Source organism: Monomorium pharaonis, chromosome 3 (assembly GCF_013373865.1).
Source record: "Monomorium pharaonis isolate MP-MQ-018 chromosome 3, ASM1337386v2, whole genome shotgun sequence".
In the NCBI taxonomy this organism is placed as follows: Eukaryota; Metazoa; Arthropoda; class Insecta; order Hymenoptera; family Formicidae; genus Monomorium; species Monomorium pharaonis.
Genome location: NC_050469.1, coordinates 12920277 through 12948102, shown reverse-complemented (window position 1 = coordinate 12948102; position 27826 = coordinate 12920277). Strand labels below are relative to the sequence as shown.

Below are 27826 nucleotides of genomic sequence, written 5' to 3'. Positions count from 1 at the left end.
GATGAAGGGGGAGAGAGAGAGAGAAAAGTGCAAGCTGATAAGCGATAGATAAGCGAGAGAAAGATAAGGGAGGGGAAAACGCCAGAGCGAGGTGCATGCGATAGAAGAAAGCATGTCGAAAGCGAAATTACGAAATAGAAGCAAAATGCCGACTCCTGAATGACTCCGTGATTCATCGTCGATGAATCGTACTGAGGATGATTACGTTACTTCTGTTTATTTAGTATGACAGTGCAGCGTCGAATTTATATCGACGCAACTAAATAAATACAAGTAGCTTATATCTTTCTTTTTGGTTAAAAAAACGGCAAGAAATCGCGTTGTTTAAAAGCTCTGACTATGAATTCATTTTCCTCACACGCTATTCTGAGATATGTTAATTAAGCTATGTAATTTACGATTACGAACATGTTTCTCAATATCATTAAATCGACGGGCATTTTACTTCGCAGGTTTTGTTGCGCAATTCGTGTGGCTACTTTACCATGCTGTTGACGATATATCCCACGTTAGATATCCCACATTCCTCTACTACATGCTCCTCGTTTTACGTCTTTAAATAATTCAACGGCGGTCTTTGCACATTTTATCTTCGCAGTAACGGAGCAAGAAGTTTTGTCAAAGTGAAGAATAATCGTACAAATATTTAAAGATGTCTAAAGATAAATTTATCGTAAGCGTTTTAAAAAATTTAAAGAACGTTACGCAAAAATTTGTGTCTCTATTCAATCTAATTAAATCAAATAAAGTAACACCTGGCTCCTGTCGATCGATTTACAGTTAGCAGGTTTCGAGTTTGCTCCCGACCCTCACCTCGTATATACATGCTTCGGCTTATAAAAGGGTGAATAATTAATACTGCGCTTCTCCAAGATAGCGGCGGATAGCTGAAGGTATTAAAAAATTGTGAGCGCGGCGCGGCTGTAGCAGTTTCCACGGCCACAATACTACGGTGCAGAAGGCAAGGAGAAACTATAATACTGGCTCCCCGATCTCGGGGAGCATCTCTTTCACAGACAGATCACGATCCTTCAGCATCGTGGAATACCAGACTAGAACGATGATGAATTTAATCAAGTAATTCAAGAGGCAATCAACCGCGAAGTTACTTTGCAAGGCGCGCAAATTTCCAAAGTGCAAGGACGCCGTTCGAATTATTCGACAGGCGAAAGTTTCTAAACTCGAGGCGAAGTCCATTGTGTGGTTTACCTGCTGTTCGAGAGCGTCGACGTGCGACTTGGGCGTACGGTTCTTCGAAGTGTGCGTCGGTGGTATCGGTGCGCCCTGCCTCGCACGTTCGTCGGAGAGCCCGTCGTGTAAAACTACCGAGCGGTCAATCTCATCCCGCCCGGGGGTGAGACGCGTGGGGAACGCGACTCCCGGCGAAACAAAGTCAAGGAGCGAACGGGACCTCCTTGCGATGCCAGCCGTCGGGTGCAAATGGACCATTAAATTCGGTAGGTCGGACATGCTTCTCCGACTGACGCGAAATTTCACGCCGTTGTTGGATAGCACGGACGGAACGTCCAACAGTTTGAAACACTCGTATTCGAAGGACAGCCTCGAATTCTTCCGATTTTGCATACTCGGCGAATCGTCGGGACCGTCACGTCCCTTTCCTTGCGGCCGAGCGTTATTACTGGAATAACGCGCGTCGCCGAATAAACGACGCGCACCGCGATGCACCGCGGAGGAGAGCTCGCGCAGGGAATTCCGAGAATTCTGATTCGTCTCCTGGACGAAGGACGACGTTTGGACAGGGGTACCGTTCGCAACTTTGAAAACCGAGGCATCTTCCTCGTGCAACAAGCTAATCTCGTTCGGAACGTCGGTGGCAACCTCCTCGGTTTCCTTCCCGAAACCAAGAAGTTGTTCCTGAGAAGAGCTCATAATTTTGTCATCGAAAATGGAAAGAGCCTTTAAGCGTATAGAACCGCCGGTTGCTCCTGGGAAAGGGGAGGGGTTTTTGTTATCGTCGGGTTCCCTGCGGAAAGGGTTCCGGTTCGAATTTACGGAGAGGAGTTTCTCTCGAAAAAAAGACGAGCGTCTTCGAGGCCGGGAAACGTCCTCGCTACGAGGACCCCGGAGGAGCTCTCCGTCCTGTTCGTTAAACGAGCCCTGTACCCGCGAGAACTCGTTGGAAGTGTTCATGACGAACGACCGCAAGACAGGATCGTTAGAGCGAGGCGGCTGCGCCGGTGCGTTAAGGCATTGCGTGCTGTAAGCGTCAAGCGGATCGCCATGCTCTTGCTGGTGCAGGATAGAGTGTAAGCTGTCGAGTATCAAGCTCTTGACTCTGAACCTTACCTTCTTCAAGCTGTGCTTATGGTCTACCGATCGAACGACCACGGGCTCTTTAGCGCTATCGTCGGCACTAGACAGCGTCGTGAAGCTATTATCATTCAAGGAGAGGCGAGGGGAGGCTACGAGCGTGCTCGTCGTAGTCGTCGTCATGGTCATCGTCGTTGTCGCAGCGCACGGACGCCCCTCGTTAGCGACACCCGCGCGATTGCGCTTCGGCTCGAGGGTATTGTGCTTGCTGCTGCCGGGGGTCTTATTCGGCGGCGGGTATATCGGGTGGCACTTGGTGACCGGCACGAAATCCGGTGGACAGTCAACGGCCATTTCACGATAGGGCTTTCTGCCCACCACGAGGAAGCTCCTTTCCGCGTTAGACTCGAGGTCGCCGGATGCCTCGCTCCTCAGCGTGGAATAGCCGCTGGAGATCTGCTGGTGCCGCTTCTTCTTTGGCCGTTGTCGCGACGAGGAGGACGAGGAGGAGAGATTGCTCAATTCGAGGAGGTCGTCGGTCGAGGCGGCCCGAATCAGTTCCTCGATATCGAGGCTGCGGGTTTTCGCCTTCAGTTTAGCCCGCTCGTCGTTTGGACGGCGTTTCGCCGGACTCTTGCCAGACTTGCTCGCCGGCTCGGTCTGTGATGATTCCGTCTGCTGGTCGTTGACACGGACAGGCGATACTTTGTCCTGATCCTGCGGAGTCCTCGGGATCGGGGATTGTTCGTCTATCAGTCTGGTCAAGTCCGACATTTCGTCAGAGCGTAGTAGCCCCTGAAGATCCTGCAAGTCGGTTAATCCGTAAGCTGGATTGTCGAAGGAGGTTGTCTCCCGGGTACGGCCGAAAAGCGGGGCTACCTTGATGTCAGGTAACACCGATCTACACGGAGAGCCAAGGTCTATCCTTCGGACGTCATAAGTCGGGGAATCCTTGTGGCTTTTGCCGTGCCCGAGCATCAGGCTGGTATCAAGGGGAGCGGTGCTGTCCGATCTACCCGACGAGCTCCTCGGGCTCGCGGAATCATCGCTGCATGTCTTGAGCATGGTGGGATAATCCTCCTTGGCAAAAGGATAATCGTCCTCGATATCGACGCTGGACTCTTTCTGTCCGCTCGCGTCAACGTTCGCGTATATCCCGAAGTCGTTGAAGGTACTCTTTATGTCCGTCATTGGCGAATCGGTCACGAACGAACCATCGCGGTATTTGCCGAGTCCCAGGTTCTTCCTCGTGACCTTCACTTTCTCCCCCTCGTCCTCGATATTCAGCTCGATCTTCAATATGGACGGTTGAAGACCGTTGTGTACGCTGATCGTCCTGGCCGTCGCGTCGGTGACGTCGTATGCGCGATCGTTCGTTACGAATGTAACACGTCCGTCCGCGATGGTGCGCGTCTTAAAAGTCTCGTTTTTAAGGTTTAGGGATAGGTCGAGGTCGCTAGCGCTACGGGGACGATGCTGTAGCCCGTTCCTATAATCGGAAGAGCAGTTTTTTACCTTGTTGGGATAGGCCTTCTGTAGAAGGGTGTCGGGCACATCAACAGGTAGCTCCCGATGATGGCCCAGGGCGCCAGGGGCCCACATCTCATCGGGCCCCAGTCCCTCCTGCGGCTTCTTCGCGTCGCGCGAGCTACTGTTGTTGTTCTCTTGCAACTGCAATTGCTGCTGCTGTTGCTGAGAGTGTATGTCCGTCACGCCACTACCGCTACGCCTTCGGGACCTAAAACAAGAGAGGTGATCTTACGTTAACATCGCTCTGGATGGATTATTGATGCATTTTACTCTTCAACTAAGTTCTTTTTTCAATGATATACTGTAATTTGTATAAAACTAGTATAGAACCTATGCAAACATATAATATATCCCAGGCTAAACAATCAACACTTAATAAGATGCACTGTTTTAACATATTAAGCAAATATGGTTTATTTAAATTACAAATAAGTAAGATAATGAATATCTTTAAACTTTTATACATATTTTAATTATATAATTTACACAAGTACTATTAAACTCCATTGAAATAATAGATAATTGAAAATGTAATTTCTAATAAATAGAAATGTTAATGCGATAAAAGTTTGATAGAATAATAAACGAGTAACTGCAACTCTTTTTATCGGACAAAGAAAATTAAGTAAAGGCTAACTAGTTATTGCTATATATTTCTTACACGCAACTTGGGTGAGGCAAATTGTCGGCTGTTACGAATATAAAACAGTACGTCGAGATATTATTGTGCATTTACGGATAATTAGATATCTTTAAGATGTAAACTAACTCAATATCTACTCGAGATATTTTTGACAACGTATTATTAAGGGAGGTCACGTTCGTAACAAAAACATACATGAGAAATAGTGAAGTTCTGTTGTAATAACCATAAGGTGCATATATCAACTAATCCTTTCCTTTCTTTAATGTAAATAAAAATAAAATAGTGTAGTAACGTTATTATATTACAGATGTAATATAATAATAAGTAAATAAAATATAATAATCATATATATACAATATTTCTCCTCGATGAAATAAATAAACAGCAATGAAGCTACGTTAACATTTTCTTAAATGTCTCAGCCATTGAGACAAATTTGCAAAAAGGTATAAAAATTATTTTTAAAACGTTTAAATCTATATTTTATCAAAAAGAAAAGTGCCATTTATCTCAGTGATACCTTTCCTTTTCTTTCTTTCTCGAATATATTCTAGAATATTCTTTCCTTCCATATTTTCAGATTTCGTGTAGAACGTGACGGTGCTCACGTGGAAATAAATTCAGCCGTTATATATCACATAACTCTCGATAGTGCATGTAACATGATGTCCCAAACGAATATAGAATCTCCTGGCCGTGCGAAAAGTCCCTGGGACATACATGCGGCAACAGATCGGGAAGAAACTTTTCGATAAATCCAAAATATATGTATTACGGCTTGTCAGTCGCCGTTTTATCACGTTCAGAAAGGAGTCGTAGTTATCTCTCGTTATAAAGTTGTTCTGACTAAAGTAGCTTAGGAAATATAGAAAGAGCCGCATAAAAATCCTTGATAAGTCCCGCAATATCGCATACAGTTGAATCGCAGTCTCTCTCCCATTGACTAATGGCTAAAATTTTTTTTGCAAACTGCAATTCAATTACATGCGATTCACAGAGAAACATCATACTTAAACATTCCAACGGAGAACTACATTACAAGGTTCAGGTAGCAAATATATGAAACTGCATTTAAATTTTACAAAAGTGTTTGCATTGCATTATCGCTACATCGATTGAATAAAATTTCTTTACAGATTAAGGGTCTGTTTGTTGTGTTAAATTCAAATATCTAGAAATTAGAAATATATTTAATAATCTTCTTAATTGATTTACTTACAATTTTTACTCGCGGTCATTAAATAAAATGTCAGTGCGCATTTCCGCTAATAAATAAATAAATGGAATATACAATAGTACAGATTAAAAAAATGTATATCTGTAATAGAAAACAGCTATAGGTATCTCGTCATATATCATTAAAAAAAAAAAAAAAAATTCATGTACCATGATTCTATACATGTATTGCTTTACGACAGTATTTGATATTGAATATCAAAATGTTGCGAAGAGAGGGATGACGGCCCCATCGAAAGCTTTCTACGTCAAACCCAAATTTATCGAAAAAATTTTTTTTTCAACTTGACGGCGCTATTAAACGTCAAGTGCAATAATTTCCACTTACGCGTATGCGTTTCTGCTTTGCGTTATAGTGCAAGCTGTCGGAAATTAGATTTACGGAACAAAGACTGCCCATCTATATAGGACCACGAATAGGCCTTTTCGCAGAATCTGATTACATTGTAGGACGTAGAATTCAACACAAGAACGCCATTACACTCATTTGGTCCTTACGCAAATATGCGTGGAGGGTTCGTAGAGCGGACGATAAAGAAGGAGACAATGGAAATCGTGAACAAAGGCGATAGGAAATACGGTAGTACGATTCAATATACTCTTGAGTATAAATGAGGCATCCTGCGGTGGCATCTTATGCAACGCGTTTAATGAGACCTTTAGAATTCTCGTCATCTCGATAAAAAAATGTAACCATCTGCCCATTTTGTAAGTTCATATTTTCTCCTATTTAATATAATATATTAAAAAAAATTGTAAACATCGTAGGCAACGTCTGCCAATTTCAACTTATATTCTTCTATTAATAATAAAAGATGAGCTGTACTTGTGTAGGTTTCACGTCTGCGTGAAAGTTGTACTCTGGCAAGCGTATTTCTCGAAACAACCCTCACAGTACGCTTCAGAGAAGTTTATATAGAAAAAAATTTTAATTTCGGTGCCCGAATTAAAAAAAAAGAAACGTCTATTTCCTCGTCCCCGCGTCTCCCTTCCGCTCCTACCCGTTTCCTTAACGCAATTACAGCGGGGAATTAAATAAGAGCGGAGAGCGAGACCTAATTTCTGCGGACGGATTTCGCCAGGAAACGCCGCCCTCCGCGCAAGAAACGGGCCGCGGCGGGTACTGCTCGTAGATACTTTCCAATAGTTAGCCCGATCGTTACCGTGCGAGAGCCGCGATTCGCCGCGCCGCGTCTGGCATCTGTTCCACGTGGAGCCCGTAATGGGAAAACGTGAGCGGGTCAGCGTGACCGTCTCACTTATGAGACTGCCCATCCGAGGCTGGTCCGACCTGTCTGTTGGTGATCGCCTCTCTTAAAGGGCAGGCCCGGTATGAGAATGCGTTTTCCAAGAAAACGGACAAACACCGAGGTCAGGCCAAGTAGTTTCGAACCAATGGGGGCTCTACCTACGAGAAAACTTTCCCAGAGTTGCGAGTGTCCTTTAATTCGAGCTAAGTGCATTCCTCCGTTCGGGGGGCAGGGATCGATAATCCCTCCGTCGGGAAAATGGTGTTTTTCGTTCTATTCACGACAATAACAATCGGCAGAAAGAGATCGCCGTGAGAGAGAGAGAGAGAGACACGAGGCGCGTGGCGCGAAGCGATCGGAAAAGCGATGGAAATGTTGCACTCGCATTTACAGCAATTTGAGATGATCGGCAATATAAAATAAATTGATGATAACGACACTAATCTAACGTGGGCTTTCATCCGTGAATCAAACTAAAAGCTAAATTGACTCGTAAAAGCTGCCGCGCTGCAGCATTACACCGATGGTATCTACTATATGACGCAATCGAAAATCATAATGTAGCCCAGGTAATTAAATCTTTATAAAATGCGATGTACCCTCTCTCGTTCGCGTCCGGGCTATCAAAACTGGAACGTTCTCTCACCGGAGGAGATTTAATTAAAGCTCCCCTTTCGCATCTCTCCCGAGCTTACCGAATTAGACGTCAGGTCCACTCGACTATTTATATAATTATATCCCGCGATTAGGAAGGACGTCCTTTATTCCGCGCGAAATACGCGAACGACGGATCTCTCGATCGACGAGCGAACTTTCTTCCCGCCGTCTTATTTTCCATGCGAAATAATGCAGAAATTAAATGCGGGAACAACGTCGCTCACTCTCACGAGGCGGCGGCGTGTCGTCTCGCCCGCACTTAAGATGCATTACGGCGCCGCTAATTCGCGGTAATATCGCGGCCGAAAAATTCACGCGGGATGTATGTTACACGGAGCACGAGTGAAAGTATAGTATACCGCGTGTCCTGACGAAAGACAGGAGACTCGCGCGAGAGGAATGCAAGTCTAATGCGCCGATAATGATCCGGTGCTCCTATACAATATACAATCGTGACTCTCCCGCGAAAGGTCACTCTTGCTTTCTCAATTAATTTCTCCATTCATGCCTGCATTTTTTTTATCGTGTCATCGTTTTCTCAGCGACGCGACGCGACGTCCCGAGAATTAACCGGCTCGACTTTCCAGCTGGCGATGCGCCGTCAGCAAACGTCATTGAGCACATGCGGCGAGATCATTCAAGTTCACGCTGCGAATGCACGAGTTACACAATAACGGCGTAAGAGAGAGATAGAGAGAGAGAGAGAGGCAGTGCATTGTCGGTCGTGTTATCGTGATTCGCCGGATTTCGACGTTTTACTCGGGCGCGCAATGAATCGTGCAACGAATGGCAATCGATATCGGGAATTTGTTTCACTTTTTTTCTTTCCGTATACGCGTAGAGAACGCGAACCGGGGTGCCGATAATTAAAACGTAGCGGCCCTTAAGGTCGCGAGAGGCCAGAAATATTGATTTCCACGCCCAATAGAGATCCAACTTATTTTTGTAGCGCCGCTTATAGATAATTACGGCCGCTCGTCGTCACGGGCGGCGTCGTCGCCGTTTTACTGCGGCGCGGTGCGGAAATCAAGTTGCTAAATTACGGCGCGCGCGTAACTATCCGTGTTTAACGAAAAGAGATCGGGGGGAAGGGGAAGGGGGAGGAGGCGTACCCAAGGCCCGAACAATTATTCGCGTAATCGCGTGCGAAATCCGCGGTCGATTATGTAATGCGAATTACACCGGGATGAATATGTCAGCGAATATACGCTTTGCGTGACTTAAATTCTTTCCTTAGAGGTGTTTTGCATTCTCGCATAAAAGTTTTGCACGAGATACAGCACGGCGGAATAGTTTTGACGCGGAAAAAACACCGGTGCGTCTCTCTCGCCTCTCGTACGTGGGTTCTGTCGAGAGGTCTGCGTCGTAAATGCGAGAAATAAAAGGAACGATTCTGTCACTCCGGCTACGTTTTGTGCTCGTGATATTTGTGGGAAGATTGTTAAACGTAAATAGAAAAGAATGTAAATGGAAAAGAGTGTAAATCTCTTGTATAAATTTCTGTATGAAAAGAATCAAGCTCGTTTCACGGATGCACTATTCGATTACGGCTTGCAGTTAACGGCCAGATTAAAGCTAATAAAGCTCTAAGCTACCGCGCCCGAAGTAAATTAAACTGGATTTTTATTCAAACTTATGTGCGCAGTTAAATCCGTTTTACTTATACATTTATTATATTACATCGTTGTAAATGAAGATTTCGCTAAAGAACGAGCTGTTTTTTTTCCGATTTTATCAGAAAAAGTGATTTTGTTAAAGTGTCTAAATATTTAGCTAGATACAGATCTGAATATAATTTGGTTGGCAAAATAATTATGTAAGACTCTCAAGCTGATTGGTATACAGAAAAAAAATTAGTATTAATTCAACACTCATTGTCTCATGTATAAGCAATTATAAAAATTTTGTTAAAGAGTTTAAAGAGATTATTAATCTTAAATTTCGGCAAAATATATTTTTATTTTAATATTATAATAATCACCTAAAAAGCACAAAATGATTGTTATAATTATTTGATAATAATAGTACTATAAAAACTCTAATTCTTTGTTTAAAGATGTTATTTTTTATCTAGTATTACTTTTTCTCGATTCAATAAAAATTATTGTTAAATAATGAGAACATTTTTCTTGATGCAACTCTTCGTACAAAATTCTTCATGTAAACAAGTTATGTTCGAGATTAACAGAGTAACTCTTTAAAAAAGATTTTATATTTTTAACATATAAAACAGTAATTGTAGATTTGAGACTATTTTTTTGGTACAGAGTATCCTTTTTGCAAACTTATTATATTGCGTTTAAGAACTCAACACAATCATTTTATAATAGTTGACAAAATAAAATTATTTTTAAATCTGTATCCAGCTAAATTTTAACTTGCTTCAGCTGAAAAAGAAAACGTTCCTTCCGTGCAAGAGAATGCCTTGAAATTAGAAATACAAATAGTCTACTAATTACACGCACGGTTTCTTCCCATTGCACAGGTATATTTTACGTATAATGAAAATGCGAAAAGGGCAACTCCGTAAAACAGGTAGCAAAGGTATTCGCTGCGTTACTTGGCGCAGGCCACTGTACCACTCATGGTAATGTACAATTCAGTGTATCCGTCCCTGGCTCAACGATGCCTGTGGAGGTGGGCAGGTAAGCAGGGCTGCAGTCAGGAACGGAAACACGTGATCTCCCCTTGTTTCGAATTCCACGTGAGAATTCACGTTTGATGTTCCCAGAGAGTCGAGCACAGATATTCCCTAGCGTGATTCCGTAAAACTTGCCACGAATATTCCATTTCGTACACGTCTACAGATTATACGCACATTCATTCCGAATTTTATTGGGGGCCATCGAATTTTATGCGCGATCGAAGTTTCGTTTCTCTCGAGCGCTTTCTGAACTTGTATTCACTCGCTTGAATAAAGGAAGCGGAGGAAGGAAGTTGAGCGCATAAAGATAAGAGGCAGGAGATTGAGTTATACACATGACGCCGATGAATCTCACGAGCTTTAGAATCTGACGCGCCGTCATCAGTTTCTAAGAAAAGATCGAGTTAATTAATCATCAGTCGCGGAGCGTTACGTTACTTTTAGATATGAATGTATAGCCGTCATAAGTACTAATTTTAAGGTGGCGATTTAGCATTGTTACACGGTATATTTTCAGACTTTAATCCCAACCGCGAAAAATGATGAAATACGGGATTCCCCCGAAGCGCGCACTAACTTTGCGTCTACTCACAAATTATAATAGCACCCGATAATACTTTGTGTCCCCTAACTGTGGTAATAATAACGCACAGTTATTACCGAGATCTTCCGAGTGTACCGAGCAATAAGTGGCACTTGATAACAAGCAGGCTGCTATTAAATTATCAAGCAGCTATGTCTCACGGGGGCTTAATATGTTATATCTACATCGTGTTAGAGTTCGTTCCCTATGGAATACCTATGCTGGAAACCCTTCGCCTCTCTCTCTCTCTCTCTATCTCCATCTCGCTCTTTCCTCAAACAAGCATCTTTAATTAAGAGCTGCAAATACAAGTTTATATTTCGCTCCGCGCTAGGTAGCAGCGGTTCGTTTGTCTCAATGAAAATGTTTAACTCGCGCGGCTCGAAATTAAGCACGCAACTGTGACGGCATGCCAGCCGCTCAACGCGCACTTTTACGCATACTTCTTCGCAGATAATTAAACGCTACGCGCTATAATTCCATACGAGGCGCATCCTGCAACTTGCGGCACGTAAGAAATAGCGATAACAAACGGAAGTGCAGAATACTTGGCGAAATTGATACAGAAAAGTATGCTATACGTGTGATGGATTGTGCTTACGCGACATACCGTGCGTACTTTAAGCAAATCGACTAGTTGCCGCGAATATTACAAGTACGACCTGTCGTGCCGCTAATTGTAGCTATATCGATATTTGGAGTTACGTGTGGAACTTTTCACGTGTGTGTGTGTGTGTGTGTGTGCACGTGAAAACAGCTTTCGGTTATGCGCGAACTGGCTCGGAATAATGGAACGACAACTCGCGGAGAAGATTTACGATGAATCTGGCGATAGTTTGGCAGTGCGCGAACCGGAAAGTATTGATGAGTTTTTGTCGGAATTTATTACCTGCCGATATTTCATGCTCGGTGCACGCGGAAGTGCACCGAGCGTGTCGAAATTGTGTCATCATGTACACCTAAATTATACATTGGGGCGCATCGAAACGTGTGCGACACATGTTAGAAGAGAGCAGTGTATCTGCTGCAAGGTGCTTCGCACAAGTGCTACTATAGAAATTCGAGAGTTCACGAACTGAAAAGTCAGGTTTTCTCTCATTAAAGTCGCCTTTTTACAACTCGCATGCATTGAACCGCGTATTTGAAAGAAAAAAAAAAACCGTCCCATTGATTTCAATGGCAACAATACGAGAACTATCTTTACTTGCAAATTAGGAAAATTTATGTACATATAACAAATTTAAAAGTTACTCTTTACTGTTCTGAAACTACTTTACTATTTTCAGTATCCAATTTCTGTTTTTCTTTCATGAATCTTCAACGACACATCTATGTCAGATGTAGAATAAGAAAAAATAGTTCAGTTCCAAACTATTAATATTTCCTGTACCGTAAATAAATGTATGGAAAAGCGTCTTTTTTCAAATTCTATAATAAAAGTAACGAATTGTGGGGCTTCAGGTAAAATTCTTCTTCCAGTTGTCATTTCCTGTGCATGAACGTGACTTTGGAATTTTATCAGCATTTCGTGACAATAGAAAGGGGAGAGAGAAAGACAGAAAGAGAAGAGAGAGAAAGAAATGAGAAAAACATTCTCTATTTCTTTTTACTTCAACCGGTTCCCGAAATGAAAAGCCTCAGGTGTAAAACGTTCTTTTCAGTTCGTGTGCCGTGTCACGATCTCCTCTCTCGAAATCGACTACTCGCCTCCGATCGCGGCGAGATTCTCGATCTCTAGGAACCTACCAGTGTAGCGTTTTGAGGATTCTCATGGCGTGGACCTGCTTGCTCTCAACGGCTCGTCCTTCGTTCAAGCCTCATGGACGCTCGCGCGACTCGCGACGAAGCTGCATACGGGAGGACGAAGGAATCTCAATGCGCGCCTCCCGCAGCGTCAAGAACCTTTTCCGGTTTTCCCGATTCCTCGGCGGCCGATCTTACGATCCCCATGCAACTCGACACTGAACTCACTCGTCATTCCCTCCTCAGACCTGTCCTCGCAATTTCTATTATCTCCGGATTTAGATTCTCTTTCTTGCAATCCGCTCTCTATGTACCATTTATTTATATTTCCGCTATTATTTACCGATACCACAAACCGTTTTTAGTACATCTCTTTTCATTTAGCTGCTTTCTGAATATCGCGGATGTTTTCTTTTATTTAATCCCAGTTCAGCCTGTGAAAGAGCCTTGAATGTGTTTCTAGTCTTGATCCGACCTTCGCGAAACACTTCTACATTCCGCACACGATCTCCCTGCTCTTCCTTTTACCACACCCTGTCGGTTCATATCTTGCCAATCACAATATCATTAAATATTTACGCCTGTTCCTTTGCCGGGAGCGAGTTTTCCGTGCCGTGTGTATGTCTCTATTTCTTTTCCTTTTTCTCCGCTAACTATATTCTATCTTTTCCTCCTCTCGGTGCTCGAACATTCCTTGACAATGGGGGCGTCCTCGTGCTTGTTCCCACGCCGTTCCTACGCCTACGCGTACCTACTGCGGCCGGGAGTCGAGTACCTTGTCCCTTACCGATTTCCTCGGACCTTGGAACTTTTATCAAATTCCTTATTGATCTCACGCTCGGATTCCTCGGTCTCCCATTCACACACCGGAAATCTTCACGCTTCAATCGTAAACCGTCCGCGCGCGACGATTTATACGTCCCTCCCCACCCCCGATAAATCACAAACACCGAGAAACTCTTCCCGGAATTTTTTCCCCCCCGCGCGCGGGAGTCCTCTTCGCGGATCACTTTACACCTCGCGCGGCTCGATCTTATCTCGGCCCTCGCTCGGCTTTACGCGTCAGCGTACATCCGTGTGCCGCGCGGCGCACGGTGGCGCATTCCACCTGTACACGCGCACACACCGGAGCACACTCGGAGAGGGAAAGAAAGAGAAAGAGAATACACACACATACACACACACCACTGGCTACACGCTCGGTGCCCGCGCGCGTATACAACACGGTCACGCGACGGACGCTCGGCGTGGATGCACGGGCGACGACGCGGTCGCCGCAACGGACCTGCGACCGGCAGCTCAACGGAGAAGGTGTATGCACCTTCCGAAGGTTGTATGCGACGAGGGAGGAGTCGTCGGCGGCGGCGGCGGCGGCGGCGGCGGCGATACGGCGGCGGTGCGGCGGCGCGTACTATATCGCATGGAGAACGCTCGTACCGGTTTTGGCCCGCCGTGCCAGCGGACAGATATTCCCGACTCCGTTAACCGCCTTAATTGCGCCCGGTTCACGCCCCCCGGTTCGAGCTCGCGCACCGCTTCAACCCCGACCGCGGATCGCGGTCCCCCTTACACACACACACAGACATACACACACACGCGCGCGCACCCGCGACAATCCGCTTGAATCCGCGGGAAGGAATCCGCGTCGATTGCGGTCCCCTTTCCTCGACCTTCGACGTCGCGATGCTTACCCCCCTCCCGCGCGTCCTCGAGATTGGACGAACGGGGGTGTGGATGTTCACGGCGGTTCTCGGCGGGGGGAGGGGGGAAGAGAAAAAGAACGTACGTGTCGTGTACGTGGCGGAAAAAAAAAACGGAGTACGGAGTACGCACGAGGAGAGGACGAGCGTCTCTCCGGCTTCGGACTGACGTGAGTTTGTTGGCTTCGCTTTACCCCGAGAGAGCCCAAGCCAGCCGGTGCCCCCTTCTCGTTTTTCCTCTCTCCGTCCATCTCTCTCTCCCTGTCTCTTTCTCTCTCACTCTTCTACCTGTTCAGCTCTCTCCCCCCTCTTCAGTCTCCCTATCTCTCTCTCTCTCTCTCTCTCTTGTACATATTGTTCGTCTCTCTCCTTCTCCAGTGTACCCCCTTCTTCTCCACCAACCATCTCCCCAACGCTCACCTTCCAGCTGCGCGTTCCTGCCTTACCTCGCTCCCACTCTATCCACTTTTCTTCTCCCCTCCCCCTCCAACTGTTCACCGGTTCAACCGCGAATGTCTCTTTCTGTCTCGCGGCATTCGAATCTCCCCCCTCGCTTCCTCCGATTCCCCCTCCCACCTCGCCGTGATCCTCTGTCTTTCTCTCCCTCTCGCGTCGTGCTCCGTTCTTTTTCCCATTTTCGGCTCTTGTCGTTCTCTTACTCCGTTCCTCTCGTCATCGCTTTATCGCTCTCCTCCACCTCTCGACTCGGCCTGCATTCCTGTCTCCGGATCTCTGCCCGTCTCAGTAAAACGTCATCCTCCGGCTGTCTTTCGTCCGGACGAATTTGGACCTCTCCTCCCTCGGCCTCTTCGTCTCTTTCCTTCTCTCCTTTCCCATTTACATTCCTCTTCTCTCTCTCTCATTCATTGTGCACTCGCTCAATCTGAGACCGCAAGAACACTCTCCACCGCCATGGCGATCACATGGCCCCAGCATTGAAGTCTCTTGCTCTTTCCTCCTCTTCCTCCTCCTCCTCCTCCCCCTCCCCCTCCCCATCAACCCCCTTCGCCACCGCTCCGCGCGAAGTAAAAGTGTGCGTGGACGCACACGCACGCACTCTCGCGCGCGTATCGCGCATAGGTATAAGCGAGACATTCGCTGCGATCGCGCCCGTTCGCGTGGTATTTCGACGCTCTCTCAGCTGATCCGACGATCGTTTTCATCGCTTTCTCACGATTATCAATCCGACCTTGCTTCCCGAACGCTCCGCGCCCTAAGCGTTTCTCCCGCGCGAGAAAAAGGAGCGATGGCGTCGCGGATAACGCGGAGATCAGAATCCACGGCGTGTCCGATGACTCTCGGCGACGATTCGTACATACCTGCATGTTTTCAAGCAGTCGTGTTAATTGGAAAAAATCAATCTGCCCGCGCGATTAAATTATTCCCCCGGGAACGATCCATCAAAACTCTCGTGCAGTAAATCATATTCGATTGTAATAATTGTAACGAGTTTAACTTTGACGGCGGGTATATTAAGCCCGGGTCTGAGTGAAAATCCCGCGTTCTCACTTTTGACACGTAGCAGATCGATATAACGTTAAATATATAACATTTCAATAGGAGCGGCATGGATACGCGTTAAGTGCCGCACTCGTGATTGAGGCCGCAAATGGATGAGGCCACTCGATCCACCATCGGATACAGGATGCCGAGTGGTAGATCGTGAGGCACCTTGATATTGTGTGCAGATTTTTGTCTGTAATTTTATTGTCCGCGGCGGAGGGGGGAGGATGATCCGCGCTGGCTTTGTCCGATCCGCTGATGAATGTATGTCGCGTCAAATGAAACAGAATGCGTATCCGTCCCTTCCCCATCCCCTCTACCCTTTCCCCCCTTCGGATCATTGCGCAACTCTCATTACTCTCGGAGCTGTGCCGTGATGCCGAACGCGCATTTGGATTAACTTCGACCGCGGAAATATTTATTGGTTGCGCTAAAGGGCTTTCCATTACGTCCGCCTGCACACGTGCTCGCCGCGATTCGAGTCGTCACAAGCCGAAATGTCGTTCGGTGAGCAACTTGCCTGACGCGCAGAGCTTCGCGAAGACGATCGATCACATTCGCGACATGCTAGACTAGAATTACATAATTCTAAAGTCGAGGAATTCAATGATTTGGAGACGAGGGAAACCAGAGTACACCGATGACCATGTAAACGGCACAATCGTCATTGTCCAGTATCTGCCGCCACATGCGGGTCGATGATTCGGCGATGATTTGATTGATTAATCGCCAGCTCGGTGTTAATAAAGAGGACGCCCTACATATCTGGCACGTTGCCTTCTATATATAAATCCTTCAATCAGTTCGAATTTCAGCTAAACGAAAATGTCAAAGGAAATCATCATTTGTTGCGTTTTCAATTTTCTATCAAGTGTCGTTGTATAATCTTTGAATTATCTTATGGATCTGTTATGTCTACCGGAAAAGGGATTCATTGAAGAATTCGCCGCATCCTCTGTTTATACTTTTAAAATTGATACGTCAGAAATATACCTTTAATCGTCCCCCGAGCCATCGATTCTTTTACGTTCTTACGCAGAAAAACGCGATTCCAAATCGGTTAAAGTATCCGTGGATAAAAGGTGACTTGGCGGATCTAGGACGTGTACCAAAATATGCGGAAATTCTAAAGCTTTCTCGCCAGGTCGTTTCCTTAAAACGAGATATGTCTTGATTCGCAAAGCAAATGTTACTCATTTATTCATACGGATATAAGAATAGCTGCAATAGCTCTCAGAAGGAAACAAGAAGATGACGAGGTGAAGAAGGCATCTTTCCTCGGCGTCGCTCGGACATTCGTTTATCGAGCGAGTAACCGAGCAGGTCGTACTATTATCTCCTTTCGTTTGGGTTGTTTTACCCACGCTATCTGTGTCAGAATTAATGATAGAGTTCCTTTTCTTTCGCGGTTCGGTCACATCGTCGCGCTCATTTTTCTTTTCGTATACGCTCTTTCCTGGCACCTTTCCAATCTTTTCGAAACCAGAAAGCGTACGTTGCATGCCGGCGCAATGTGGTTTGCATAAGACAAAAGAGCATGGCCCACGAAGGGAAGAGGAGAAGGAGGGGGGGGGATGATTGAATCCGATGTGTGGTGTAGTCCAAGCATGGCGCTATTCTCTGGGTTCATTCTGAATAGTCCCATTATGCTTTCTCAGAAGACATGTGCAAAGAATCTACCTGTACCTTAGCCAGCTCTTAATAACAGGCATATCCGTGCATACTAAAAAAAAAAAGGGGTGCGCAGCTCGCATTCTCCATAAATTTTAGCAAGTTTTCTATTGTGCTACGGGATCCAAAATTGTCAGTAATTTGCCATTATATATGGTGAAGGACATCTAAAAAGAAATTTTTTCGACGATGCGCATTTAGGAGTCAATTTACATTAGGGCTGCTGGATTCCTCTCGAATTAAGTGAAATCGTTCAAAACCTCTTAAAGCAAACATCTCTTTTCGGATCGACATCGAGAACACGGTCGATCGACACGGGTGTAAAACTCGCGCGGTTCAATCATATCGATCGACATATAGACATTGTCAGACAGTGTTGACCGTCAGGAGCGCATTCGTCGCGCCCGTCCGGACAGATTAACTCAACTATCGATACTGTTTGCCTACCGATTCCCCCCGGGTCGTCGAACCCGCGGGCGCAGCGTCAACCGCGATACCGAATTGACTTTTACCTTTCGGCGCGAGAGGGGCATACCCGGCTACGCCTCTTTATAACGGGCAACGGTTGCGTACATATGTGTGAGGTCACTATTACAAACCGCATTACGCCGCGCGCGGCGACTCCGGGCGTTTTGCGTTTCACAGCGTGTCGATTTTTGAGGCCGAGAGCAGCGGCAAAGCGCCCGCCCTTTGTCGGCGGTCGGTCCCGAGAGAGGCGAATTCTACACCGCGCGCTTCTGGCGCGTTTCGAAAATTTCAGGCCGCGCGGACGACGTCACATACCTACCCCCGTCGGCAACATGTGCGCACACTCGAGGACTCGAGTTACGAGATCCGACCGGGTACTTTATGGGCGTCCGAAGGACAATGGTCCTCCCCCCCCCCCTCCGCGGGTTCTTTCCCTCGAGTGAAACCAGATTCGCGTCTCGGGAATTCGTCGTCCAGAAGTCGCCCCGCGTGGCTACGGAATCCCCTAAATCCGTACCTAATATCTTTTCGTCTCAAGTGGTTCCGTCGCCGAGGACCCCGAGGTTCTCGGTAATGGTAGGCGTAGCGGGACGGTCGCTCGTTTGCACTCGTAGGTGGTCCAGCGACCGGCGCAGAAAGAAACTGACGCCCGAAAGAAAGCTCCAATATATACGGCCGTCCCGCTAAATTCGAATCGTGTACCGGGGATCATTAGCGTCCTTCACGAGAGGACCTAATGGACGACTAATTCGCATATTTTTCCCCCTTGTATTACGCATCTGGAGTCAACGGCGAGCTGCCGCTTGTCGCTGAAGAAGCGGAAAAATAAATTTGACGCGTAATCTTGAAACACCAACCGAGATAACCGCCGGATACGTACGCAGAAAAAAATTAGTCCCAAATCTACATTTATTATCTCACACGTGTATGGCAAAAATATAAAATTATCTTTAAGAAATTTGATGGTCTTGAACAGATATAATTTGTTCACAAAAAATATATATTTGTTTTTTTACTTAAAAATAATTGTCACGAGGAAAAAATACTCGAATTACAATATCTTCAAACCAAGATTATAATTTTTTTAAAAATATTATCGTCATATTCTTTAGATGACTATTATAATATTGAAATAAATACTTTGCTGAAATTATGAGATTATTAGCTCTTCAAAGGAGACTTTATATTCCTGCTTACATGTGAGACAGTGATCGTTGTGAATTGGTACTAATTTTCTTTTTGTGTATTATCCGATGTGCTTTAATCTTCTGACGGTCCTCAGTATTGACTGAGCTTCAATTCGCGATATTGCAGCGAGCGTATCCTTTTGATGGTTTTACGGTTGGTCGATCCAAGGAATCAGTGTATCGACTCTACGTACAGGGTGATCCAGGATAACTGCGTTCGCCTCGTTCAACTTTCGTACTATATGGCACTGGTAATAACGGTACTTTCCGGAGTGTCCCCTTTAAAGTTTCATCTTTACGTCCCATTGCGTTATTAATGTTTTATTTTACTAACGTATACAGCGCGTGGTTTCAAAGGGGACGTACGGTAACGTTAGACCGCTTTGTAGGAAGAGGCGCTCTGTTTCCGGCGCAAATAGTTCCGTTTAATATCCGACTTCTCTCCAACCGTACCCCTCTGAGGATCCGTGACGTCGGTCGAAAGGCACGAATTTAGGAAAAGTCATGCACCGGCCATCCGAGATTTTTTCAACCGTCCGCAAAGAGCTCGAGAGAAGGGGGAAGCAAAGGGGGCGAGTGCTTTTTTTTCGGATTACCGTCGTCTCTCTTTGACGTTTGCGGGCGCAGGTAGAAGAAATCGCGAAACAATCGACCCTTGTCTGCCGGCGGATTGCCAGGCGTACAACAACGTTAATATAGCCGAGGAAACGGAAGCGGAAGTGTAGCGGGAAGAACGGGGCCCGGCCTGTGCTCGCCGTGCACGCCCGTCCGACGTTTTATACAATCTCACTTAATCTACGAAGGGATATTAGCGGATATACAGTTACTGCGGCAACGCCATGAAAATGCACCCGGCGCGCGCGCGCGTCCGCACGGGCGACACTTTAATTAAATCGGCTAATGCGTGAAAATTTATTGCGCTCGCAAACATCGCGGTTTGTCAAGGCGCCATGCCCGCCGACGATATCGTCGGAAGATACGAACGCGGAGCGCGGGGAGGGGATGGGTGGGAAGAGAAGGACGGGAAGTTTGCGATATTAATAGCTCAGATATTCATCGGCGATCTTTAACTTAACATTCTTAAACTTCAACGAGGCGTTCGGGGCCCGTCGAAACTTTAATGAAATTGAAATCCGTGCGCGTGATTATCGTCCGTGAGAAATCGAATGAGTCATATTCGATGCGATTCGGGGAAACAAAAGCGTGAACTAATCGCGATGTATCGATCAAACGCGTGGGCTAAGTTAGGCGACCGTGTCCCATTAATTCTGGCATTACGACGTGAAATCGACACGAAGATCAATCGACGACAGGAACGTTGTTCGTCCCGCTGGAGAGATGAATTTCTTCCCTCGCTATCTCCGGGAGAGCGACGGGTTTAATTATTCGAATTGCGATCACGTGAATTCCTTTCTCTCTCTCTCTCTCTCTCGTCACCGTACGTACGCCGTTTTACCTGCAAAGAATGGAAACTCCGCCACGGAGCCGCGGAGCGAGGCATGCCCAGCATGCCTTGCACGGGTCACACGCCCGGTTCAGGTCGATCCACATCGCCATGGCGCCGCGCCCGCCGCCGCCGGTGAGGAGGAGGAGGTGCGGGCGGATGAGATCTATCGGGGAAAAAAGTTATCGATGACGCGCGCGGATTGCGCGGAACCACCGCGTGCGTGTAAAAGGTGACCGGCGCGGGAGACGAGCGCGGAAAAAAAAAAAAAAGGAAAAAGAGTCAACGACGACGACGGCGACGACGACGACGATAACGACGACGGGCGCCGCGCGCGCGCGTACAACTGTGCGCCGCGGCTGGAATGCGCCTTATCGGTGCGTTGGCGTTTTGATATCGAGAGCTTATCTCGAAGCGGCTCGCCTTGCCACGTACGTGTACATACACGTATATTGTAGGTACGCACGTACGCGCAAGTGCGCGTGTAATAAGGCGCGATGCCATTCGTGCGTGCGCATAATACGCGCGCGACGAGTAGTCGCGATAACGCGTCGCCCGTCTCGAGGTAGAGACGACGACGACGAATTTCGGAGCGCGCGCCCGGTACTCCGGCCCGATTGTTTCATGCATAAATGCGCGACGTCCGGATTTATCGCCTCGTTTAATCCCAGAGGGATGGCACTGTTTAGAGGTACGGGCTTCCTCCTTTCCGCCGTGTCTATTAACTAAATGTGAGAAATAACTTCACTTCCACTTTATAATCGAAAGACGTGTGTTACGGGACGGAGAGGGGGAGGGGAATTTAATTCGATATTAACTGAAAATCTGTCCGCGAGGAGAGAGAGAGAGAGATAGTTTGGCCCTCCTTGAGAATCCTTAAGATAACCGAAGCAGAAATATAAATGTCATACGAAAAATAAATGTCAAATATATTTCAGATTTCTCCATCTGTATCGATCGACTCGCCGAATTAAACTCGCCCGGATACTTTCCTCCCCTATGCTGTCGCGTTCGCAAAGCGCGGTCTCGGGTATCGTATGTCGTATTATCATCTATTTATACCGAATGCGTACGTATCAGCGCGGCGCGTAACGCGTGTGCGTGCGCGCGTGCGTTGCACCTGAGGCGCTTTATTCGAGCCGCGAATACGTGTATACGCGCGTGCACGCGGCGCAGGGGGGAGGGGGGGGGAGGCGGCACCCCCGGGAGTTAACATGTGCTCGATTACACACGCGATAGACAACCCCTTCGATGAGTCACTTGCGGCAAATAAAGGAGACAGCCGGCAAGAGAGAGAGAAAGAGAGAACCGTCCCTTTCTCTCTCTCGCGCGCGCACCACGCAACGCCTTTTCACGGGACGACGAGGAGGACACGACGACGATCGGCTTCACGTTTCTCGCGCGCCGATACAATCTTCCTCGAGCGTGACGCATCATCCGCCAGTCTCGCCCCGCGACGTCACGGGACATCACGTCGTGACGTCAGACACACGCGTTCGGTGCGGAAATCGAATCGACCGTGACGACGGTGTGGGTACGTTTATAAGCGCGCGTTGCGCTCCAGTCGAGATATCGAGATATCGCGGACGATCGACAATCGGCAGGATCGAACACGTAGGAGATTTTCGCGAGGGCTGGCGACGACGACCGCGTGACATCGCGGGAGGAGTCGGGGAGCGAGCGAAACTCTACGTCTCGCTAGCTATAGCCAGCTAACCTAGCCAGCCAGCCAGCTCCCGTCCGCCGTAATAGAATCGGCTAACTATATCCGATCCTTGACCTAAAAACTCATTGATCTGCCGGCGGTAATTCCAGCGTGCGCGGCGCGCGTTCCTCGCGCGTCCCACAAAGCGCGCGCGAGATGCGATTACGCGGCAGGTGACGACGACGAGGAATGACGGTGCGATTCTCTCAAAGCGGCAGCCTCGACGGCGTCGGGGAGGGGGGGGGGTATTCCCTCGGCGGTAATTGAGGTCCTTTTGAAAGGGGTAAAAGCGCTCCCGCGCGGGCCCTCGCTTTTCTGATCGAGCGGATGAAAAATCGTTACCCCTCTCCCTCCCCCCCGTCACCGGCGATTCTTTCGCCGTGTCATAAAATCTACTTTCTCGTGACAGAGGGAGCGTAAGACGAGAGAGAGAGAACTTTTTCGCAAAGGCACTTTGTAACGTCCCTCCGGCGCTCTTCTGGGAGTCCGTCGCGCTCCTCTTATCTATGACACGTCCCATATACGCCCATGAAAATCGCAGGAATTAAAGCGCGACGACTCTCTTGCGCGAGAGTCCGTCCGTTCGACCGTGCTTTCGAGCGGCCAATACGAGTAAGCGCCGGCCATCAAGAAGAAGGACAAACAACTTATTGGTAAACAAAACGAGCGAAGCGGCGGAAGCGAAAACACGGGAAATTCACTTTTTTCTTCCTCCCCGATTAGCCGCGCTCTCCTAATCGGGGACGTCGTTTCCCCTCCCCCCCCCCTCCTCTTCCTTCCCTTTCGTCCCTTCACCTCGTTCCACCCGAGGATGTCCCGTGTTCGCGACTTGGCATTTCTGTTTTGTAGAAAGAAATGGGCCGTGAGTCTCTCGCGTCAGCGACGAGTCTTCCGGTGCGTCAGGTGCGCGGGCGTTCACGATCCGCGGCCGAGCGACAGGAAACGCAGGTGCGAGCACACGCACGCACGCACGCACACATGTATCGGTGGACCCACCCTACCTGGAGTAATAGGAGAGGGAGGCGGTCGGGTCCCAAACACGGTCCGACCGTGCACTTAACGATTACGGCGATGCGTATCGGGACGACGACGCAGCTATGCACGACGGCGCGCCGCGTGCATCACGGAATTCTTGAGAAAGTTTGAGGCGGCGAGGAAAGGGGGAGAGGGGGGAGGGGCGGGCGGAATCCCAGGTCCGACAATGGTACGTCAGGTACGAGCAAATAGCGGCGGCAGGTAATCCTCTGCCCGGGGCTCCCGGCTTTTCCCCTGAACGCTTCCATTGTGAAGGTCGCTACGAGAGAACGCGCAGACGAAACTCTCTTAAATTCCACGACCGGCCTTCGGCGATGCTGAACGCGAGAAGTTGCGCTGGGATATCGCGTTCGTCGCCACGAAAATGAATAAAGAATATTTTTTCCCTTGCCTCGCAGCGCCTTATTACGCGCACCGCAAAAAAGGTTCGCGTAAAAATCACAACCGGTGGTAGTTGGGTAACTTGAAAACCCACTGTAATGGTTGTAAATTTTCGCGCGTTTAAACAAAAAATTTTCCAGTACGCAAGTAAAAATATCTACCATCGTAGTTGTTTTACATAACATTTTTACAGTACGTGTATAAAGAGAAGATTGAAGTTTTTAATCTCAAGTTTTTATCTTCTTCACATGTTATTCGCAGTCGTGAAAAGGTGGCTAGAAAACGTGCAATCGGAATTATCCCCGAGCCCGAGAAGTGACAATGTCGTTTGAAGTAGAGAAACTCCCGCGTCACAAATTTCGTGAACTCTGCAAATTGTATTCAAAGTTCACTTTGGGTGGCGCGAAAATTTTTTGCCCCGCACCGAGCCAAATCTCATTAAGGTAATTACGCTCGTATTTGTCAACTTTATTATTACATCTTAATGCAGCGCTCGTTATTCGTAATCTCATTGTCCTTTGCGAGGCACATTAATCTTCTTAAACTATCTGTTGTAAATGATGATTCTTTTTGTTACACGAGACGTTTCACGAGACCCCGTAATAAAAATAAATCTTTGTACTGGGAGATCCAATTAGTGCCCTTAGAGAACCGTATGCAGCGCAAAATATCGTTATATATATTCCGTGCGGAAAGCCGGTATTAATTCGTCAAATGTTTCCTCCGCGAATAATCTCGCCGCTACATTTTTATCAACATGTCGGCCGATCGTTAACTCCGTTAACTTTCCGAGAGCCGAGGCGCGGGCGACCGGCGTGGCTCGAAAGTGCGAAGGGGCTTGTTCGGATTTCGTGCGGTCGCGATGAGCTGATTGCAATCTCCGCGTGTACGGGCATAGAACAACCTCGGTATATCCCACTATACTTTCTGTGGACAGCGGGCGACGCGGGTGAATTAGCGAAATAGCGAGAGCAATAGCCGGAACTAAGTGGAACACGGAATTCATTACGGGAATGTGCTTGAGCAATTACACATCGATGTACCGTATACGCGCGCGCTGTTGATTGGATTTGAGTTTATGCCAAAGAACGGTATAGACGCTGTAATGAACTTTCAATTAGCGCCGTGGTCCCAACCTTGACAGTGAGGTCAGTGGCTCTCATGGCGCGATATGTGAGCGGACTGCGTAAAAGGCGAAAAAAAAAAAAATGCTTAACCCCGATTCGTACCTAAGTGGAGGACAATGAGAACGTCACGCCAAAAGGCGCTCCAGGTGAAATCGAAATCGACCTGACGCATATCATCGTCTTCCACGTGCAATGCACATTAATAATCTTCCTTCCACAGCTTATAAAGGCAAATTAATAATTTCCAATCCCAGAAATAACCTCAAGCACTTTTCACATTTTAGCTTCGTCTAAAATCTCACTCGGTCACCGATTTGGTTCCTTTAATTCCCTTTGTTTCTGTCGGATATAAAAAAAAAAAACCCAACCTTTTCTTTCTCTCCTTCTGAACTTAATTTGCAAGTGCCTCGAAGCGGGATATCCGCCGCTTTATAATCTCTCGCTATTTAAATAACGGGAGAAAGATGAAAGGGGCCCCCGATGTGTCTGACGCGATTGAACTGTATCGCAGTTGCGTTACGCGCGGAAAATCAATTACGATTCGAGTCCCGAAGCGTACAAAAAGGTCAACGTAAACAACGTCGGGTCATCGTTCGATCTGACATTACCCCACGGCGTTATTATTGCAATTGTACGTGACGGCTGATGTATACGTACACGATTGCCGCGACTATCATCATCGCGCTCGCTCGCTCGCCGCCGCGGCGGCGGCGGCGGCGGCAACGGCAGAGGAAACGCGATGCATCGGCGAAATGCTCCATTTCCCAGATACCTCGTTGCGTTGTGCTGCGGTGCCTCGTTATATCGCCGGGATCGGTAGGCTATGCTATGTATTTAAAGTACCGTTTTCCACGAGGCGAGGCATCCGCGCGGCCGCGGTGCTCAATTAATCGGCTTGATTAACGACCGTTCCCGTCAACGGCCGCGGAGCCCCATTATTCGCCACCCCTCCCCCCCCCCCGCGCGACTCGCGTGCAGCTTTTTACCCGCGCGCGGTTTTTTAGATTAACCCCGCACGTTATACGTTTCCGCGTTTCGAGAGGAACTTACACACACACACACACTCTGCACTTTGGACGTCGAACTTTGGGCCGAATTTCTCGCCGACGACGTCTCAGCGGACGATTTTCAGGCGACGTCGTAGCGCATCGCAAAGCGAAAAATTAGAGACAGCGCACGACGAAAGACGACACCCTGCTTACGCGACGGGTACACTTGGTGCGCCGGAATAATAAATGTACCGGAAGAGAGATGATTTCGATGAATGTTATTCCACGAGCGACAATAAATTTCGCGGCGGTCGCACATCGCTGCGCGAAGGACAAAGACGGAGGGGAGGGGGGAAGAGAAATTGTATTTTCGCGACGAATTCAATCCCTCTTCGAACAATTTTATTTCCCGAGAGGGAACCTACGACCGGGTCGCATCCACCCATTTAAAGTTTTCCCCGTCGTATTTTCGGTTTATCTGATAAACAGCCTTTAAACTCGGGGCCTCGAGAGCGAAACTCCCCTCCCCCCCCCCTCCGTCCGTTTACGTCGCGACGCACAATCGCGAGAGTGGAAACTCACAGCGTTCTACAAACTGCACCGCGCAACTGCTCGACTGCAACTTCTTGGTTGGAAGCGAAGTTCGACTGCCCCCCGCGATGATCGGGTGCCGAGAGTGGTTTCCGTCTGCGACTCGTCTCCCTTCGCCGCCGTAAGCCGCCATTGTCCGGCTGCTATTTCCAGAATCATCGCCGCTTTTCTCCATTCGAGGATTGGCGATAAGGGCGTAAATAGGTCGCCGGGGCGATAAGTTACGAATATGATTGGATCCGATACGATCCTCACCGATGTAGGTCATGCGGTTCCTCGTCTCCTTCGCGGGTCTATATTCCGGGGCGGGATATTTCGGATGCGGATCAGCCGATTCGCTCGGCGACTTAATCGACGCGCGCGTCAGAGTGATCACCTTTACCGTATCTACGACGTGTATGCGAGATGCAATTTGTTTTTCATTCGGTTCCCGAGAAATTAATTCGACTAGAAGCGCTGAAAGGCGTAACGCGCGTGTAGTTCCGACAACACGTAACATTTTTATCAAATTTCGCGAGACATGCCGGTGGTATGTTTGTCTGTTTGCTGTCGCCCAGTTTTTTCTCTCCCCTCCCCTCCCCCCCCTCTCACGATTCTAACTCCAGCGGTGGCGGGCCACCCCGAGTGGAAAACGTAAAATCAATTCGTCTCGAGAACGAAATCGCTACGCCCCGCACCCGTATGTATAAGAGCTCAGTGAAAATGATGGAGTAACGTCGCGTCTAACAGTCCCGAGATTTACGACAGGATTGGACGACGAAGACGATTTACGCGCGTTCGCGTTTACACTCGAGATGTCGATGGTGTCGCAACAGGCGACTGTACACGGAGCTGTTTACGGAACTGTTTACAGCTGTTTCACAGCGAGAAAGTGTGTGCATAATTCAGACAGGGCCCCGCGCCATTATCATGTCGAATAAACTCACGCTGCGTCGTGTTCCGTGAATTAAATTGCAAATACTGATAAAATTATTCTACAATTTGCCGCCGTTATTAAAGGTAAATAATAAATCAATCTCGCTCTACGTATAACTTCTCCCATTACAACGTCGGTAAAATCCATCCAGCGCGAGCTTCCGCCGTAGAGCCGGAGATTGCGACGAAACGATCGAGGCGGTTGCGTAAAAAAAAAAAAAAAGAGAGAGAGAGAGAGAATATAACAAACGAGTTCAGGTATTTCTGTGATCTTACGGGAAAACATTTCGAGATAACTGCATCCCCGTTAACAGTTAAGCAATCTTTACGCGCGATAAGATAACACACCTTCAGACGCGTCTCTCTTTCTCGAAACAATGTGTCTTTACTCCCCCCTCTCCTCTCTCTCTCTCTCTCTCCCTTTCTCTCTTCAGCGTCTTCTCTCCCTCGTATTAATTAATTATACACGTAACCGCAATGCAGTCGCTATGCACCCATACGACTAACACGCGTAATGCGGTGTGGTTAACGACATACGAGTCGACGTAAC

The 27826-nt window shown here is 47.6% G+C and overlaps 1 protein-coding gene across 3 annotated transcripts in view; it reads right to left on the bottom strand.

Annotated features, from left to right (window-relative positions):
* The window catches only part of LOC105839139 (MAGUK p55 subfamily member 5-A), a 68424-nt gene that overhangs the window by 11294 nt on the left and 29304 nt on the right, over positions 1-27826 (bottom strand). For all 3 annotated transcript variants that reach the window (XM_012685222.3, XM_012685223.3, XM_036284013.1), the window contains exon 9: positions 3787-4009. In XM_012685222.3, the coding sequence (XP_012540676.1) occupies positions 3787-4009 (223 nt within the window). The remainder of the gene's footprint in view (positions 1-3786; positions 4010-27826) is intronic.